Source organism: Typopeltis vanoorti, chromosome 14 (genome assembly GCF_054136105.1).
Source record: "Typopeltis vanoorti isolate ZY-2024b chromosome 14, IOZ_Tvanoo_1.0, whole genome shotgun sequence".
NCBI lineage: Eukaryota > Metazoa > Arthropoda > Arachnida > Uropygi > Thelyphonidae > Typopeltis > Typopeltis vanoorti.
Genome location: NC_143562.1, coordinates 39,540,717 through 39,561,842, shown reverse-complemented (window position 1 = coordinate 39,561,842; position 21,126 = coordinate 39,540,717). Strand labels below are relative to the sequence as shown.

Below are 21,126 nucleotides of genomic sequence, written 5' to 3'. Positions count from 1 at the left end.
AGCATCCAAGATAAAACTGATTGTTTGGCATCACTCTTTTCCTCTAACTCTTGCTTAGATGACAAAGGCATAACACCTTCTTCTATGCAAGCACCTGAGCACTGTATGCCTCCAATGGTCTTTTTGGAAAGAAAAAAAAAAAAGATAACTTGGACACCAAAAAAGGTCTTCTGGTCCCAATGGCATCTCTGCTACTGCACTTAAACCTTGTGCTTCAGAGCTGACACATGTCCTCTATCATCTCTTCAGTCTTCTATATTCAGTTGGCACCTATCCCATCACATGGGAACAAGCCTATATCCAATCCATTCCAAGAAAAGGGAAATAAAAGCCTACTGGCCAAATACCGACCAATTGCCATCACTTCAATTTTCTCCAAAATAATGGAGAAAGTCATCAATAGTCAACATCTTCACTACCTAGAAGCTTACCAGTTAATCACTGATCACCCTGTATGGATTCTGCCAATTCAGATCAATGGCTGATCTCTTAGCCTGCATCACCCATCACTAGACACACCATGGAAATGTTTGGAGAAACATACACTGTTGCTCTTGACATTTCCAGGGCTTTCAGTTGTGTTTGATATTGAGGCCTGCTTTGCAAGTTGCCTTCCTTTGGTCTACCTGCCACCCAGCTTTCTCTGGTCATTCACTGTGTGTGCCATGGTGGATGGCATCCTCTCTTCAAGCTTTGTCACCAATACAGGAGGGCCTCAGAGCTCTGTTCCATCACCTATTCTCTTTCTCTTATACATAAATGACCTACTCTCAATTACCACCAGTCCTTCTATATTCAGTTGCCAATAGTATCACACTCCATCCCATTCCTTTGCCAAATCATGTAGTTCTCAGACATCCCAAGCATCAAGATTATCTTGATGCTTGGGATGTCTGAGAACATCCCAAGTCTGACCAATTCCATAAACACTGATCCATACCATCCTTTATTGGGGCAAGGAAAACCTGGTCTTCCTCAATGCTACCAAAATGCAGTCCTGCTTTTCTCTCACAAAAGGGATCTCAGCTCACCTTCCCTTATCCTCAGTAATATACACATCACCAGACAGATTAGATCTTTCTACTTGGACTATTTACATCAAGCACATTATGTCAGTAGCTTCTAAAAAACTAGGCATTTGTTTCTGTTCAAGAAGCTATTTTACACCCACCCAGCTATTATATCCTATAAAAATTGTAAATATGCTCATCCTTAGAGTACTTGTTCATACATTTGGGATGGTGAACCTAAAACCTCCCTATAAATGCTTGATGCTGATCAGAGGAGATCAGTTTGGCTCATAGATGATCATCACTCTCATAAGCTCACTTCAAGCTCTATCTCACAGATCCCTGATGAACAGTGCATATATATACTGTAATAATAATAATACTATAATGGCTTATATGTGGCAATACTATAATAATAATACTCCTGTACTCTAATAATAAGTTACTGAAACCATTGTGCTCTTTCTTTCAATTCAAACAAACAGAACATAAAAACAATCTCATACAAAAAGTTTAGATAGGAGAAATTTCAAAAGAGAATATTAAAGATGAACACTCACCTAATGTTGCATCAATGTCTTGCTTACTGGAAGGGGCATTTTTGAAGCAAGAAGGTAGGCTAACATTAATCAGAAGATGATGGTGCTGTTGAGGATGGAGTAGGTGCTGGAGAATCAGGATTTGATTCGGTTCCTGGAGGAGGGGAGCTTACAACTGAAGTCGATTTCTTGAAAAAAGGTAATTAGGGTCATTTGCACAGCCTTTTTTTTTTTTTTTTTTTCATAACTGGCCTTGTAGCAGCTGATGTTCTCACTAACTACACGGTAAACCTTTGTAAACTGTTCAGTGTTAGGATCTTGCTCCTCGAGTTTAGCAAATCCTGTTTCAATGAGACGAAAGGCTTCAGCTAATTCTTTTGTCATGAACTTTCTTGGCACTGGATCTTCTAATTCTTCATGTTCTTGTGTTTCTATCAGCTGCTTTTTTCTATCTCCATAAGGTCTTCATTGGTTAATTCTTTTGAATGGGACTAGTAAGTCAATGACATCATTTTCATTGATATCCAATTGCAGTGCATTGCCACTATTCACCACAGCTTTTCTGGCTTCGGCAGTGTCTTCTGTGAAGCCATGAATATCATCACAGAATTGAGGGCATAGTTTGTTCCACACTCCCCTTTTGTTGTTGATTGCTTCACTTTCTCCCAAGAATCAGCAATGTTTTTGATGGCATCATAGATGTTATAATTTTTCCAGAACTCTCTCAAGGTCATTCCATCATCTTCCGTAGTCCTGATTGCTTGTGGAATATACACTGTAAGTAATAAACCTTAAATGCAGAAATGACTCCCTGATCCATTGGCTTTAGTAACAATGTAGTGTTGGGTGGCAAAAATACGACTTTTACATTAGGGTGAAGGTCATCTGAAGATGTTCGATGTCCAGGAGCATTGTCCAGCACAAGCAGAATTTTAAAGGGAATTTTCTTTTCTGAACAACTTGCAGTGGACTTATGCTTTGGAGGCATGGTCATAAGGGTAATCACAAACTCACAAAATCGAATAAAAAAGATAAGACGAAAGTGTTCATTATGTTGAATTTTTTCTTGACAATTATTCATAAGACTATTACACTTTTTTTATCTAATCTTTGTCAAGTAGCTTTATTTTATCCTCCTACATGTTTCGCCAATCTTTGTCTATTGGCATCCTCAGGGAATACAAACTAGTAAGCTAAAATGAAGGTTACAGACTAGGTTATAACTGATGGTTCTAATTCATACAAAAAATTGGTATTGTGCGTGACAATGTGCGTGTCTCGTTAACGTGATTTATTCGTTATGGCTCATGACGTAATTGTTATGAAAGTTCATTTCTTTGATGTTTAATGATCTGATAAAAGTTTTCCAAATTTCTGGTAAAATTAGACCTTGATTCTTGTTTAGGTTTTCAGTTTTATGGGCGACTGTAGCTGCTTCTTTAAAGGTTCTTGAATGGTAGTTATCTTCTATGTATGGCATAAGGCTCTTATCCCACTCATTGTGATGGTTAGTAGAGGCAAAGTGGCATGAAAGGCCTGAAATGTCTTGTCTGTTATTTCTGACATATCCTATGTGTTCTTTCTTTCTCGTTTCAAAGCTTCTAGAGGTCTGACCTACATAACTAATACCACAATATCCAGAGAACTTTCTTTAAATGGTTACCCAAAAAGACTCTACAACAAGATTCTCTTTACTGATATACCACATCGACAACGTGATGACATCCAATACATCAGTACAATTACGATTCCTTTTGTCAGCAACCTTTCCAAAAAATTAGCTAACCTTTTAAAACCACATAAGATCAGAGTGGCATTCAAACCAATCAACACTATTCGGAAATTTTTAAGATCACCGAAAGATCCTTACCCATTCTACAAGTACTCTGGAGTATATAATATACCTTGCTCATGTGGTATTAGTTACGTAGGTCAGACCTCTAGAAGCTTTGAAACGAGAAAGAAAGAACACATAGGATATGTCAGAAATAACAGACAAGACATTTCAGGCCTTTCATGCCATTTGCCTCTACTAACCATCACATTGAGTGGGATAAGAGCCTTATGCCATACATAGAAGATAACTACCATTCAAGAACCTTTAAAGAAGCAGCTACAGTCACCCGTAAAACTGAAAACCTAAACAAGAATCAAGGTCTAATTTTACCAGAAATTTGGAAAACTTTTATCAGATCATTAAACATCAAAGAAATGAACTTTCATAACAATTACGTCATGAGCCATGACGAATAAATCACGTTAACGAGACACGCACATTGTTACGCACAATACCAATTTTTTGTATGAATTAGAACCATCAGTTATAACCTAGTCTGTAACCTTCATTTTAGCTTACTAGTTTGTATTCCCTGAGGATGCCAATAGACAAAGATTGGCGAAACATGTAGGAGGATAAAATAAAGCTACTTGACAAAGATTAGATAAAAAAAGTATAATAGCAACACTTTGTTGCTATGCACAACACTTATGCACAGCAACACTTTCATCTTTTAAGATGAAAGTGTTGCTGTGCATAAGTGACTGTATACACATTGAGACTAGCCACTAGCTTAAAGATGCTGCGCCAACGAACTGCTTACACCATGTGGGTTTGTTTACATGCGTGGACAAAGCTAGTTCCCAAATTATTAATTATCCTTATGGAGAGCCTTGGAAGTCCATAAGTATGGAATGACGTAACCCAGGAACTGTCTGTATTTTAGCCCTATGTCTCTTTTATAGGTATGTCCATGGTCACTGCTCTGACAAATTGGTAAACATCATTTTTCCACTTACTTTTGGGCCTATTGAAACAAGAGCAGCATCCCTTTTCAGTACAATTGCAAACGCATTGAAATCTGTTTCTTCTCTTCCTCATTTATTTCATCTACCTCTGGAACAGCCTTCCGCATAATGTGTTTCCCAACAACTTCAACCTCCAGTTCTTCAAGAAAAATGTCAATGGATTTTTTCTTTCTCAATTCTTATCTTCCCCTCACTCATGATGCTAATGTGCTATAGGTTCTTGTACCACTCGTGTGGGATAAATATTTTAAAAATATATATATATATGTTCAGTAATTTGAATGACTTAAACCACCGAGATAATTAAGAATAAAGTTTAATAAGGACACTAGTAGTTTCGTTGGTAAGCCAACTTCATCAGGTGTCAAAGTACAAAGGTATATACAAAAAAGACAGACAGAAACATTACATACTAACAACAGCAGAGGTATCAAAAACTGTAGTTAAGTTTAAATTGGAGTCCGCGCTTCAATTCTAGCTACATTTATATGTGTGCATGTGATCTCGCAAGAACGGCAGCACTGAACAGCAGAGCTATGCGAATCTCGCAAATTGTAGCTAAGGTTGCTATTCATGTGGGTAGAATCGAGGGCGATTTCTTTTGACTCCAGGATACCTCATTCAAGTTCATCGTAACATTTGTGAATATTAGAAGTTTGATTCCAGTCTATTTGGTGTTGGCAGCCTTCATCAGAGTTTACAGAGAACAAGACATGGCAGGCGAGGGCACTGGCTTGGATTCTATTATAAGAGATGTCTCTTTTGTGCTCTTGAAGACAGAGAAAGATTGATTTATCAGTTTGTCCATAGTAAGGTTTACCACAACTACAAATAATTCTGTATACTCCTGGGAACTGAAGATGGTAATGTTTTGCTTTAGGCTGACTAAGGATAGATCGGAGTTTTGGTAAAGTAGAGAAGCACGTTTTGAGGTTGAACTTTTTTAAAATTCTAGCCTGTTTGGGGGAGCGGGAACTAATTTAAGCTCTGGAGACAGTAGAATCTTCATTAGTTTGTTGACGACGGTGAAAAAAGAAGTTTCTCAATAATTTTCTGAGCGAAATCATTATTGATAAGGGTCTTTTTGAGGACTTAATGTAGATCTGTTTGTAGATCTTGTCTTCGAATCTGAAGTAGCCTGATTCAACACAGTGAGTAAGTAAAGTGAAGAACGCTTTGATAATTTGTTCTTGAGAAAAGTGAGAACCTCCTGGGTTGGTACATTGGTAAAAAGCCTTTCGCTTAGATCCGTTCATCCTCTTATCCCACGGTTGTACGGCCTTCCTAAGATTCACAAAATAAATACTCCCTTGAGACCCATAGTTGAAGGCATCGACTTGCCCACATACAACTTATCTAAATATCTCGCCTCTTCCTTAAAACACCTCACAGGTAAATTCTCTTCTTACATCAAGAATTCAGCTGACTTTGTTTCCAAGATCAAAAACCTCAAACTGAACAAATCAGACATGATGGCAAGCTTCAACATAGTTTCGCTTTTTGCCAATGCACCAACCCAGACGGTTCTCACTCTTCGCAAGAACAAATTATCAAAGCAGTTCTTCGCTTTACTTACTCGTTGTGTCGACTCAGGCTATTTCAGATTCGAAGACAAGATCTACAAACAAAACACCGGACTAGCCATGGGTGGTCCACTTTCCCCAGTGCTAGCAAACATATTTCTCGAAGACTTGGAAGAAAAAGCAATTTGTTGGCCACACTGATACCTGAAATCTGGCTCTGTTATATTGACGATGTTTTTCTTATATGGGAACACGGCCCAGATAACTTCAAGTTTTCTTGGATCATCTAAATAACTTTCATCACAACATCAAATTCACCTCTGAGCTAGAAGTTAACAATTGTCTTTCTTTTTTAGACATAAAGCTAACCAGGAGTACTGATAATATTAAAATTTCAATCTTCAGGAAACCAACACATACAGATAGATACCTTCACACATCCTCTCACCAGTACCCTCCACAGAAATATGGCATTATATCTACTCTTGCTCATCAGGCCAGATCCTTTATTATCAGACGACGAAGAGTTTCAAAATGAATTTAATTTCCTCAAAAGGACCTTTATCAATAATGGTTTCGCTCCAAAAAGTATTGAGAAACTTCTTTTTCACTGTCGTCAACAAACTGGTGAAGATTCTACTACCCCCAGGGCTTACATCTCCTTACCTTACATTAGTTCCCTCTCCCCCAAACTGGCTAGAATTTTAAAAAAAGTTCAACCTCAAAACGTGCTTCTCTGCTTTACCAAAACTCCGATCTATCCTTAGTCAGCCTAAAGAAAAACATTACCATCTTCAGTTCCTGGGAGTATACAGAATTATTTGTAGTTGTGGTAAACCTTACTGCGGACAAACTGATAAATCAATCTTTCTCCGTTTTGAAGAGCACAAAAGAGACATCTCTTATAATAGAATCCGAGCCAGTGCCCTCACCAGCCATGTCTTGTTCTTTGTAAACTCTGATGAAGGCCGTCAACACCAAATAGGCTAGAATCAAACTTCTAATATTCATAAATGTTACGATGAACTTGAAAGACTTATCCTGGAGTCGAAAGAAATCGCTCTCGATTCTACCCACATGAATAGCAACCTTAGCTACAATTTGCCAGATCTGCATAGGTCTGCTGTTCAGTGTTGGCATTCTCACGAGATAACACGCACGCATATAAATGTAGCTAGAACTGAAGTGCTGACTCCAATTTAAACTTAACTACAGTTTTTGATAGCTCTGTTGTTGTTAGTATGTAATGTTTCTGTCTGTCTTTTTTGTGTATACCTTTGTACTTTGACACCTGATGAAGTTGGCTTACCAACGAAACTACTAGTGTCCTTATTAAACTTTATTCTTAATTATCTCGGTGGTTTAAGTCATTAAAATTATTGAACATGTTCATAAACAGAGTCAATCTGCATACAAATAATATATGAGGGCTGTTCAAAAAGTTTCTGTGGCTTGCAGAAAAATATGTATTTATGCAACTCCTTCCCATGAAAGGTTGGGAACCTATAAAACAGCACCATGGATGGGCCTAGAATTTTTTTCTTTTGTTTATTTTTTATATTTTTGTATACAATAATATCTCATCTTACGACAATCCACTCATACGGCACTTTTCAATTATGACCAATGCCCATTTATATGACACTGCATTCACTCAAACAATGGTTTTAGCAATATGATGCTCCTGTGAATTAACTGATGTGCAGTTTTCGTGAACTGTTTATGACATCGCTGCTCACTGCATCTCTTCATGTTTTGGTGTTCTGCCATGAATTATATAATAGACTGTTTATGACTATTACTTTATTTTATTGTTGTTTTCGTGAACTGTTTATGATATTGCTGCTCACTGCATCTCTTCATGTTTTGGTGTTCTGCCATGAATTATATAATAGACTGTTTATGACTATTACTTTATTTTATTGTTGTTAGTAATGGCAGATAAAATTCAGAATAAGGGTACTGTTGCTTCCAGTGAAAAGAAAATAGATAACCTATTATGTTATATTACATACTAAAATTAAAATGATTAAATTTAGTGACATTGTTGTATCAAACACCGAGATAGACGACAGGCTAAAAACTTACTTTCACAGTAGTGAGGTAAGTTTAGCCTGCCAGCAGTTGTTAAAGATGAAGTCCTTAGTGAAGTGAAAAGTGCTATGCTAGTTAATACTGCAGTTATCAATAAACATGACAATCTTATTGCCGAAATAGAAAAATGTTTAATGATCAAACTAGTTGATGCATTTCCTTAAGCCAAGCTGTTAAGAATAACTTTTTCATTTGTGAAATTATTCTATTTTTTTTTTTTCAGTTTGTGCGAATTATGTAAATTAATGCTTTAGTTATATCATTTATGCACATATGTGACTGCTTAAAAACATTATCAAGCCATTACATGCAACTACAAGCGTGGAGAGGGGGTGAGACAGTGATTTGCTATACAACAGTGGTCTGGAATCTAACATATTGTGTGTGTGTGTGTGTGTATGTATGTATGCGAGTGCTTTTTTTTTTTTTAACATAATCCAGAAACCTTGCTCTAGAGAACTGATATGGATGTTTTTCAAACCATTTCAGGATTCCAATAATTTGGGTAGTGGTCTTGCACTAGATGACGAAATTAATCTCCTAAAGACATGGAGAATTTGGTGATTAGTCTGTCAAAGCCCCTGTTTTGAATTTCATTTAATGGCTTTGACATTGTGAAATCCATGGCTATTCAAAATTTGTCTGACTCAAGTAAATATGTAGTTGTTCTGTTTCTAAGCAAAAATGTCACTTCCTTATTAGCAAGTACAACACCACCTATCCTGAAAAATGCTTTCTTTTTTAGATTTTTTAACATTGAGCTGTACAAATCTATGGAAATTCAAATCTCTTCCTGTTTTGCATACCGTAAGTTATAGATCTCGATGTTATTTTCATTTGAGATTTGGAATTCTTTGTCTGTAAACTGAGAACCACTGAAAAATTTGATTTGACACGTGTTACGAAAGAACTGTTCCACAACAACAATTATTGCACGACAATGCGCCTGCACACTGCGTGCTGCTTGTGAAGCAGTGGCAGTATGAAAATACTGTTTAATGCAAACATGTTGCTTCATACTTGATGATAAAAAGCCACAAAAAACATTAAGATTTATTGGTTTGATAGAGCAGACTGATTCTATGTGGAATCTAGTTTTAACTTGCTTGAGCTTGTGTGGACAAGCTCAAGCAAGTGATAGTTTTTCTGCATTGTGATAATAATGAGCATGTCGCTGACATCAAAATATGCATCCATGTAGATTTTATTTTGTTATTTATTTATTTATTTGAACAGATGCATGTGTGAAAAATGCAGTCAGTAGTTGGCAAAAAGCCATCAAAAACCTGAAATGTAGAAAAGCAGCTGGAGTAGATGATATTCAACCAAAAATGCTCATATAAAAAGACAAGTTTTACAGTGACTGTACTGTATAGTTCAGGTCTTATTGGAAGTTTGAATTCTTGATGATTGATTTGTAGTAGAGTTCTCATAGTACCTACCTGTAAGCAGGGAAATATGTAAAATTGAATATAAAAATTAAGAGGGATTTCCCTACTGAGTGTTCTAGTAAGAATGTGGATGGGGGGGGAGAAGGGTGGTTCACGCCAAATAGGGATTGTCATGATCACATTTTTACTTTAAAACAAATAGTTGAGAAATCATGGGAATATGACAAGGATTTTTATTTCTTTTATTGATCAGGGAAAAATGCACAAGACAAGGTAACGAGAGAAAGAGAGAGAGAAGCTGTTCAAAACATTATATGATGTAAACAGGATATCATATAGAGCAAGACATTATACACAGTATGCCTGTTAAGTAATGAGATTGATTTTTTACAGGCCAGCCCTTTGAATAAAAGTAACAAATGTGTTTATAGTTTTGACTGCAAGAGCATGTTGTAATCACAGGTGCAACTTTTTAGTCAGGTGATGCAACAGTTTTTGTGTGGCAGCCATTAAAATAAGAGTGTGTGAGTGGAGCATATTAGAAGTTGCATCGTGAAGCAAAGAGCTGTGGTAAAAGTTTACTGTAAATTAGGAAAAACTGAAGTGTACCAAAACCTAAAAAAGGTTTATGGCGATGATTGAACTGCGTACAGGTGTTCTGCTGGTTTTCCACGTTTAAAGAGGGGAGGGAGTCTCTGGAGGATGGAATATGGCCAGTTTCTGTGCAAACACATGAAAATGTGATAAAAGCTAGAGGAAAGGGGAAATTGTTGCCCATGACAGGCAGATAACCACTAGGCTACTCACTGTACAGCTTGGTGTCAGTAAGGAAATGGTTAGATTAATCTTAGAAGGAATTTTGAACAGGAGGAAGATTTGTTCGAGGTTTCTGCCACACAGGTTAACACACGAACAGAGAGAGAGAGAAAGCACTGGGTTGCATGTTGTCAAAATTTCATCCATGCAAGATCATAATGTGTTGCAAAGAATTGGCACCAGTGATGAAAGTTGGTGTTTTCAGTTTGATCCAGAAACGAAATGCAAGAGCATGGAGTAGCTTGGAGCATCTTCTCCTCAGCAGAAGAAAGTCAGGTTGCAAAAATCACATGTTGCAAAGGGGGAAAAAAAAGGCAATGGTCTTTTTTGATGCTGCTGGAATTATCTACTGTGGATTTGTTCCTGAGGACACCACAATGAATGGTCAGTATTATTTAGGAGTAATGCAACGTCTGTATGTGACATGTCAGGAAAGAACTGTTCCACAACAATGCACCTGCACACTGTGTGTTGCTTGTGAAGCAGTTTCTGGCTTCAAAGTCGATCTGTGTGATCGAACATTTGTCAGATTTGGCTACCACAGATTTTTTCCTCTTCCAAAGATGAAGTGTGCCTTGAAAGGGGGAGCACTTCAACGACATTGAGGACATCCAGTGTGGTGTGACCCCAGACACAGAAGGATGTTCCTGTTCAAGACTTCCACTGTGCCTTCAAACACCTGTATGGCAGATGTAAACATTGTGTGGAGTTGGAGGGAGATTATTTTGAATTTATGTAATAGACAATTCCAAATATAGTTCTTTGTTTTGATATAATAATTGTTGTCTCATTACTTAATGGGTATGCTGTGTATTTAAGTTCTAAGTCAGTAGTTAGAATTAAAGGAGGTTCAGGAGGATAATTTGATATAAAATCAGCTGTAAGACAAGATGCATGCTGCCTCCATTGTTATTCATCATTTATATATTGATCACATTATGGAAGAAAGTGGCATTATACCTGATATTAGAATTCCAGGTATTAATCTTAGCTCTTTACTATATGCAGATGATGTTATGCTCCTAAATAAATCCAGTATGAGTCTTCAGGTTTCCTTAATTAAAATAACTGCTGTAACACATGTGGCATGAAGATTAATAATAAAAAGATAGACTATGAAAATAGGCTGAAACATGGAAAACATCAGCTGGGGGGGGGGGCTTGAATAATAAGGAAATAAGTAAAACATTTCATCTAATTAAGCTCAGTTTTTAGTGAAGGTGGCAAATTGAACATAAAAATAGACAATGGAATTAGCAAAGCTAATTTGTATGAAGTTCATTGAATAAATGTGTATAGAATAAGAGAGAAATTAGTCAAAACAGTAACCTAGGTATATAAAAGACAGTGTTCAAACCAATTTTAAATTATAGATGTGTTAAAAATGAAATGCTTAATCAAAGACTGGAAACCACAAATATGAGTAGTATTCTAAGAATTAGGGTGTATATATTAGAAAGGAGTTTGACACTGTTAGCATATAAGATATAATATATCAGCAGAGCTAATCTCAACAGGTAGGATAGTTTGGCAAAAAAAACAAGTATTTAATTCTAGAATATTAAGAAAAAGACTCAGAGAAAGACCCAAGATTCAGGTGGGTTGCTGCAGTTAGAAGTTCTTTAGAGGACCAAAATATATGATCTGACAATATTGAAGTGTGGATAAGTGACAGACTAATTTGAGGAAAATTGTTGATAGGTAGTTACTAATAATGTAATCATTCATGTAGTATGCTCATTAGTATCCTGTTGTACCCCTTGATGGTACATATCAGAAATTTGATGATAAAAAGAAAGTTAATGAAGGGACATCACCATTTTTGTACATTGCAAAACAATTGTATTTTTTCTGATAGGATGTTCTTTGTGTGTTATTTATAACATTAAAAATTGATAAATACAATATATTTATATCTCCACCATATACCTGTAGTTCTATATATGGTGGAGCAGAATAACTGCATTTCTATTTTTACTTACGGAATACAAACCTTATCAAAGTTTTGATTTCTTTATACAGAAATTATTGTGCTTCCTTTTATTTTACTAGCCCATTGATATCTCTGTAGTTATGACAAAGAGACTTGAAGCTCTAAAATGTTTACAAGAAAATCCATATAATGTTGAGGCTCTAAACCAGATATATCAAGCTGAACAGCAGGTATTATTCTTGAATGATACATTATTCAAAATATAATATTATATTTTGAAATTCTATATGTAGTGATATTTTAAAAAGGATTGTGCTTATTAGTCTGTGTTCAAAATATGTGGTCTGTTTGGAAATCCAAAACAAAACAAAACAAAAAAAAAAGTTTAAAATATGCTTATAAAACTTGATTCTTAATATTTCTATAAACATTCACCAGTCATGAAATGAAATCAGGAACCCTTATAGGAGCTAAAAAAGCAAGAAAATAGCCTATGAAGTTTTGTCAATAAAATCTGATAGTACTAGGTGTTATATGAAAATAAGAAAATGTTATTATTTATATAGGTATTAATTATATAAGCCAGTATACATACTTAATACAGCTGATTGGTAGAAAAAATATTTTTATTTAATACTTTACTAGTTTCGTGAATAACTGTGGTTCACTTCCTCAGGAGAATATAGTGAATTAAATAAACAGTTAAGCTACAAGCATTCATTTTACACAAATTATGAACTCTACAACCGTGTTATAAATAATTATTTTAATTTCCTGACATTTTGACCTTCATATTAAGGTCATCATCTGGAGTATACACATATATATACAGAGACAAGCTAAATTACATTTCACACAGTATGCTGAAGAGACAATGATTTGATCAACGGTTATTCTACTGGCCTGACCTCTAGTGAAAATAAAATAAAATTACAATAAATAAGTGAAATAAAATAAATCAACTACATCAAAGCTATATTTAAGACAACATCAGAGAAGCATTCTTTCATATAGATAATTTGTTACAGTAAAAATGATGTCCTAATTTAATATGACAATTGTTATATTAGATTTTCTGGCTGAATACTCACTTCAGGTGATGGTGGCTGATTCCTTATCTTCTCAGTATACAACCAATGCAGGGGTCCCAGAAGGCTCTGTTCTCTCACTCATCCTATTCCTTCTACTAACATTGCATTCCTGCCTTTCATTTGACAAACTGAGCAAGGCACAAATCACTACAATCTTCGGGGGGGGGGGGGTCGTCCATACCACTACACCTTAAATACAGATCTCCAAAACATTCATCAATGGGGTTTGGATAATCTTGTCAATTTCAATGCTAGCAAAACTGTTCTCTTCCAGCCTTACTTGTAACAACAGCCAAATTCCCATGCATGATGAGATTTGTCTTGGGATAATGCTAACTTCAAATCTCTCTTGACAAAACATTACAAATATTGCCTCCTCTGCCTCTGAAAAATTAGGTTTTCTTTTTCACTGAAGGTGCTACTTTAACTCCTCCTTACTTTATACAAATCACAAATCCATCTGACCATTGAATGTTGATGCCCCTAAGAGCTCCCTAAAGATACTGGATTCTGTACAGAAAAGGGCAGTCAGGCTGATTAATGATCGCTCACTAACTAATACACTTCAGCACTCACTTTCACACATATGCTCAATTTTTGCTCCTGTTCATTAGGATTAGCATCAATAATACCCCCTCTCTCTCTCAAATCAATTCAAATGCATGCAGCAACTAAACAACACTCCCTCACAGTGCATCTCCAAAATCACAGAACAATCACTTCATTTATTGATCCTTTCCACTGCTACCCTCTGTCATCTTCTGTTTCCCAAATGCAATTCACAGCCTTTAAGATAAAAATCCAAACAAATAGGTTGACCAAGTACTCGTGAATGGGTTCCCCATTAAAAAAAAATCAGCTGTCACTTTTTTTCTTTTATAAAAAATGAGTAACTTACTAAGGCATGACCTACCCTTCACAACCCCCCCCCCCGCTACAGTAACCCATTCTCATTCTTCCATTCCTGAATTTCATCTTTAACCATCTTTTCCAATATCTTGACCGCCATTCTTGAAATGTTTAATAATCGATAAATTGCTGCCTTTGTCTTCAAGCCTCAATCATCAATTAATGATGATTCCTTTATGCAGGAACTGTTTTTTCCCTCTTTCCACTTCCTTGGGACTCTACCAGAGCTGAGACTCAATCTAGTCAAAGACATTATCAATTCCATAATACATTCTCATAATATGTGAGCTTCTATCCCATCCAAACTCATAACTGTATTAGCATTAAGGTTTTGTGATATCCTGTAAAGGCCTTTAGCTCAGTGGAAATGACATTTGCATCCCAAAGAAAGACCTAAGACCTAGTCTCCAAATAGAGGAACTAGGAATGCTTTCTAAGATTGGTTCCTGAGTTAGTCGATCTCTGGCATGGTAAGTGGGTTTTTTTCTTCTGGACTCAGGTATTTCATCTGATAAATTGAAGAAAATTGACCCCACAAATAGAACCCACACTATTTCATACAGTAACATATTATGTTACTGTCTGAAATAGCACGAGTTAAAATAACATGTTTTGGAGGAAAATTGTTCATCGGAGGTTAATATTGTAAACTTAATCATGTAGTGCTATCATAGTAACCTGAACATCCCTTGGGGATACATATTAGGAAATTGATGATGATGACATATTATGTTAGGGATCATGATATGGCGGCACTTGTTTGCCAGTTTCTTTACTACTGGATGCTGCTTAGAATTAGTGATAGTCTTTGGCCAGCCGTCTGATTAGCTACCAGTGGAGATTGAACTCCCCACTAAGTCTCCAAAGCTTAGAAGGGGGCTAAAATGGCCTCGCCAATTTCCTATAAGGCAGGGGTCTCCAAACTACAGTTCACTGGTCAGATGCGGCCTGTGGTATGATTTTATCTGGCCCACCAATTAGACTAATTTTTCAATAAGAATCTGCAAAAAAAAAAAACGCGGGGTGTTGATAGATTTCAAATGCATTAATTAAAATTGTGTTCAAAATATATTCCCAAATAGCAAAAAGTAACCATAATCCAAGTTACGGTCTTTCTGACTGTAAAAGGTCGGTTAAAATGGACTAAGGAAGAAAAAAAATTTAAAAGAATTCAAAACGAAATAAAAAAGTTACATCCAAATAAACTTTTTTATCAACAAAAAAATTTATGTCGCACAAAATAAGAATGCTTAAAAAAGTCGGTGAAAACACGGTTAAAATGAACTAACGAGCATAAAACAAAATTTCCCGATCTGTATTCATTGACAAAAAACACGAAGTTATACAAGTTTTTTGAAGGCACTTCAAAATGTGAACCTGAGTTTAATAAGATTTTAAAAACACAAACACAGCTACATCATTCACATTAATGGTTTTATTATAATTTGTGATAAAAATATGAGAATTTGCTGATAGTGTTCGTTGTCATTAATATACAATAATTTAATCTCGCATACTCTGTAATCAGTTTTTATCTGCTTTCAATAAAACTCATATATCAAGAGTTTTTTTTTTACTATGGCCCGCTGAACAGTGCTGAAGTACCCAATGTGGCCCTCACGGTGAAAAGTTTGGAGACCACTGCTATAAGGGAATAAAGATGTTAGTGGATATGTAATAGAGGTGTGCACTTCAACTACCTCTAGTTCATCACTGTTGCATCTGTCACTGAACATCTCCACCTGGGTGTGATCACATTTGCAAAGTAATCACTCAGTAATTCAACTATTTCATCTGCTTCAGTCACTTCCTTACTCTCAGCATTCATCAAAATTATTCTCTCATGGTCATTCTTTCTTTTACTTGCCACATACTGTGAAAAGATCTCTTTCAGATTACCCTTGGCTCACTCAGCTAATTTCTTCTCATACTTTGATTTTACCTTCCTCACCACACCAGTCACCCTTCTTGCTTTTGCATTATATTGCTCTTGGGCTTGTTGACCATTTTATTCTTTAAATTCCCTCCACCAGTTGGAAGTTTATTTTTCACTTGGTTAGACTATAATAAATTTAGTTTAATCCTTTATCCATCTTAATACTTATCCATGATCTTTCTCTAAATCCAGAGTAATTCAATAAAAAGGTGGTACACCTGTTGGCAACTCCTATAGATAAATATGACCTCTCCTATTGCTTCTGCCTTAGTATCTCCACGTTTGGGTCTGCCTCCCACTGACGAGACCTCAATAAAGGTTGAAACCAGTCTGGGTAGTGGCCCTTCCCTTAATGCATAGCAGTATACATGTCCGCAAGGAGATGTGCTTTGCATTATGGGAGATACTGAGATAAGGAGTGATGAGAGCTTGGTCCACCTTTGCTCAGAGTTGCACTACCTTACCCTAGGCCTGAAGATATTTTCAGGTGCAAACAAAGTTTGCTTACACTTGGATAAAGGATTAAACTAAATTTATTATAATCCCTCCACCAGCTTTTTTTAATTCCTGCTTAATGATGCAAGATATATATTTAATTTCCACTTTATTTAACCTCCTGGCTCAATATGCAGTCTATTCGTTATTTCAAATATCCTTTGACCACTTCTCATAAATTACTAACATCTTTCACCTGCAGTAATTAATCCTTAGTAGCATCATAAATTCCATTTCCTTATGCCCATGTGACTTTTCAATTTTTGTCACTGTTAGTTGAATCCCTGCATAATAATTATGCACATATCCTACTTATTGAGTTTTATTTTTTGATACATATCACCCAAATTTAAATATAGCTCGCTGACCAGCTGTATTAAATTTTAGCCTTTTTTTGTCTCTTGAAAACATTCCATTTAAATAACATGATTATTATCTGAGACCTCCAGGGAGTCAAAAACTCATCGAGAGAGACTATAAATCACTCAAACCTGCTGCATACCTTCCCTTAAATTCATTCAGGCAAACTATTCCACTCACTAACTGATTTGTGAGAGAAAAACCTAGCCCTTACCCCTTTCTTGACTACTAACAAACTTAATATCCATGGATGCCCCCCATGTTCTCTTTCATTATATGGAAGGTCCCTACCTTCCATATAACGAAAAATTTCATCAGATAATATCCTATAACATCCATTCAGAAGTTAATAGACCTCTATCATATCACTGATCTTTCTCCTGTTAACCAGAGCCTGTAATCCATATACTCACAATTTGTCCTCATAATCTAAAATCCATAATCTGGATAGAATCATTGCAACTCTTCTTTGCACACTTTCCACAGCTTCTTTATCCCCTTGGAACCCGGAGACCAAATCTGCACACAATAATCCAGGTGCAGTCTTATCAAGGCCTTATAAAGAGACAAAATTTCCCCCTTATCCTTACATGTTAAGGTTCCCTACAACATCACAATTATCTTCTGAGTTGTATTTGCAACTTTTGCTGTGTGACCTTTGAACTTCAAATTCCTATCCACCGTTACACCAAGATCCCTAGCCTTGTCCATTTCTTGTAACATAACAACGGCAATATAATATGCCGCTGGAAATCTCATCAGACCAAATTGCATAACTTAACACTTACTAACATTAAACTGACAGCCATTTTCATTTGCCCAAATTTCCAGCCTATTCAAATCATTTTGTAAGTGCAGCATCCCTGATTGTCCTGCCTATCTTTGCATCATTGGCAAACAATTGCACATCTTCTGTTAGGCCCTTCCTGATGTCATTAATGTATAAATTCAACAACAATGACCCAAGGACTTGAACCCTGGGATACCACCGGGATATCAGCTTAAACCTGGCAGATTCACACCAGTCGTATACCACTTTTTGATATCTGTCTGTGGACCATCCACTGATCCAAGTCAAGAGTTTATAATTCAAATCTCATATTCTCCAGTTGATGTAACAGCCTTTCATGTGATATCCTATCAAATGCCTTAGCAAAATTCAACATTATTATTATAGTGTATCCATTTCCTTTATCTAACTCAGCCTTAACATTGTTATAAAATATGAGCAAGTTGCTAAAACATGACCTTCCTTTAGTAAACCCATGCTGCTCCTTGCGGAGTATAGCTTGTTTGTCTACCTATTTCTGTATGTGAGTTCTTATCAATGTCTAAAATCTTCACTACCATAGCCACTGATAAGTTGGTGGTTAGGCAAAACAGTTTTTGCACCACCCTTGTACAATGGAACTATCACACATTTCTGTGGTATCATCCCTGAGCTGAGACTCAAGTTATACAAACTTGTGAAAGGCCTAGCCAATTCGCCTGAACATTCCTTTAGCAAATGTGCTGATATTCCATCTGTCCCTATTGACAAATTCTTATCTAGGTTATGCAACAGCTCTTCAACCTCATTTTCATGCACTTCTAACTCTTCCTCCAATGTAATAATAGCACTGTGATATATTTTGTTGATATATAGTTGTTATATTTGTTATATACTAGTTGATATATTTTAGCAAAGTGAACATATTACTTGAGCAGTCTCATTAGCTTCTGACACTAGAGTATCATCTGCATTCAGTAAAGTTATTCTTCGTCATTCATTCTTTTGCTTGCAGCACCCACCATAATGATAAAATTCTTTTGGATTGCTTTTAGCCTGCACATCCAATTTTTTTTCATACTCCAATTCAGCTTTCCACACAATACTCGTTATTTTTCCGGCCTACACTTTATATATTTTATAACTCCTCTCACTCTTCTTGTGAATTTCTTGCTTAATAAGATTGCACATCCATTTCACTCCCAACCCATTTATTCTTCGAACATGAGGGATACATTCAAATACCATCTCATTTAAGCACTTTTTCAAATGCAGTGCTGACAGTTTTTCCATTCAGTTATTGATAGCATGGGACCAAAGATAGTATTCTCCTAAATTGATCATAATTTCCAGCTTTGTAGTTCAGCATGTAACCTGTTTTGATCGGAGCATCAATACAATTAGATACTTTCCAAGAAAGTACAGCATGATCACTTTCATCAATTGGTGGTAAAATAGCCATATTCTTGATAGAGATCCCTTCTGATGCTATGAGCAAATCCAACACTCTTTTGACCTCGAGTTCTTTTTTTCACGTTGCTTGAGAAAGCTGTCTCACAACAATTCAATAAATTCCTCTTCTTTCTTATCATGAGATTTCTATTCTACCCAATCAATGTTTGGAAAATTAAAGTCACCCATAATGATCACTTATTTGGTACCTGTAAGGCTAAATTGGCAATGCATTTCTTCGTCCCCTGCAACTGAACCACCAGGTCTGTAGCAAAACCCCACCATATATTTCATTCTGTTAGCCTCAAATTCACTGCTCCATGGAACATTGTTACCATCATTGTTTTCTTGTATTTCTTTCCTAACTGGACTTAAGTCATTTGATATCATTAGTAGTTCTACCCCTCCTTTCCTATCTCGTCTGTCATTCCTAAAAATAGTATACTCATTACACTTGATCCTAGTTACCATATCTGATTCTGATAATCAGATATCACTAATGGCAACAATCTTAGGCCATATCGTATTCAATAAAGCAACCAACTCAACTCCTTTGTTTTTGATGCTCTTGGCAATTTGTGTATAGACATAACAAATTACCTCCTAGCCTATTCTTATATTTAGATATGCAGTCTATTTGGCCTTGTTGTAGAACTTTCTCTTTTCCCTCCCCAGACATACTTAAAAGGTCCAAAGCATATTTTCCTACCCCCTTGCCACATACATAACCATGTTCGAAGACATTCATATCTTTATCACATTTGTATACCATAGCTGAACTTTCACACACATTTTTCCCATTCCTCCCTTGATGATCTAGTTTCCCTGACTTTCTGCATTAGGTCTTACCCAGAAGTAATTTCTCCAGGCTTCTGATGCCAAATGAATTCAAGTGCAGGCCATCCTTCTTATACAAGTGTTTTCTGCCATCAAACACACTCCACACATCCAGAAACTCGCATCCATTTCTTCTACACAGCATGCAGGTGGAATCTTTTGCTATCATCACCCTCATTTTTAAGCTCAGTACTGCCATATCTGGGTAGCAATCCTACAGTTTTACTCTCTCACATTTCTTGCTTTTTCCAACAGACCTTTTATATCTTCTCTCATACTATATTTGTCACTACTTAAATTATTAGTACCTACCAGAACTACCATCTCTTTTACTTTTCTTTTTTGCTTTTCAATTACATTTGTCATATTTTTAATTTTTTCTCCCTGGGAAACTAGAAGTGGTGACTCCCTCGGCAAGGTCAAATTTTAGAATTGAGTCACCATACCATATCATCTCTTTTTTCTTAGATTTTAATTGACTTACCTTGGTGCAATTAATATTTTGATTACCAAGTTCAGTACTTTCCTACCTCTTCTTGTTTTGAACCTTTTTCTTATTTTGTTAAACATTCTTCCACTTTTTCTAATTCTCTGTTTGATTTTCTAATAATTCCTTTTAATCAGGCTATTTCCAATGTCAGATTATACTTGGATATATTATCATCATCATAACTTGTGCTTCAGACACTTACCTGTTATGACAAGTTTTCAGTACCATTCTTAAGAGTAGTAAAAACTAATAATATTTCTACAATTATGTTATTAAATGCTGTAGTACAATAAATACACTAAAAAAAAAAACTACAATAATATACTAAAAAAACCAATAATTCTAAGAAAACTCTCAATAAATCGACAAAAAAATCACATTTCATTGCAATTCAGAATGTAAGAAAGTTTGTTAGAATTAAAGTTGAGCAGCTTTTACAGGTAAACTGTAGGCAGAACTCTACAAACATTATTGAAGAAAAAATTTGAAAAAATGAACCAAACCTTTGAGTTTCAGTAGCTAGGAAGAAAACATTGATTGATTCAGCTAGATAGGCATGTGGTGAAATTGTCTACAAGGACAGAAAAATAACACCATGGTGTACACAAGAACTTAAAGAAGCAGTCCTGGAAAAGAAGAAATCATACTGAAAGCTACTAGAAAATAAGTCAGCTAA

At 35.9% G+C, this 21,126-nt stretch overlaps 1 protein-coding gene across 7 annotated transcripts in view; it reads left to right on the top strand.

Moving 5' to 3' along the window:
* LOC150099385 (uncharacterized) overlaps positions 1–21,126 on the top strand; it is a 237,457-nt gene that overhangs the window by 165,114 nt on the left and 51,217 nt on the right. For 6 of the 7 annotated variants that reach the window (XR_016549348.1, XR_016549346.1, XR_016549347.1 and 3 more), the window contains exon 8: positions 12,231–12,341. The exons of the other annotated variant lie outside the window; for it this stretch is intronic. Coding sequence is in view for 3 of the 6 variants with exons in the window: in XM_090403698.1 (XP_090259824.1) it covers positions 12,231–12,341 (111 nt within the window). In the remaining 3 variants the exon portion in view is untranslated. The remainder of the gene's footprint in view (positions 1–12,230; positions 12,342–21,126) is intronic. 7 annotated transcript variants of the gene reach the window in all.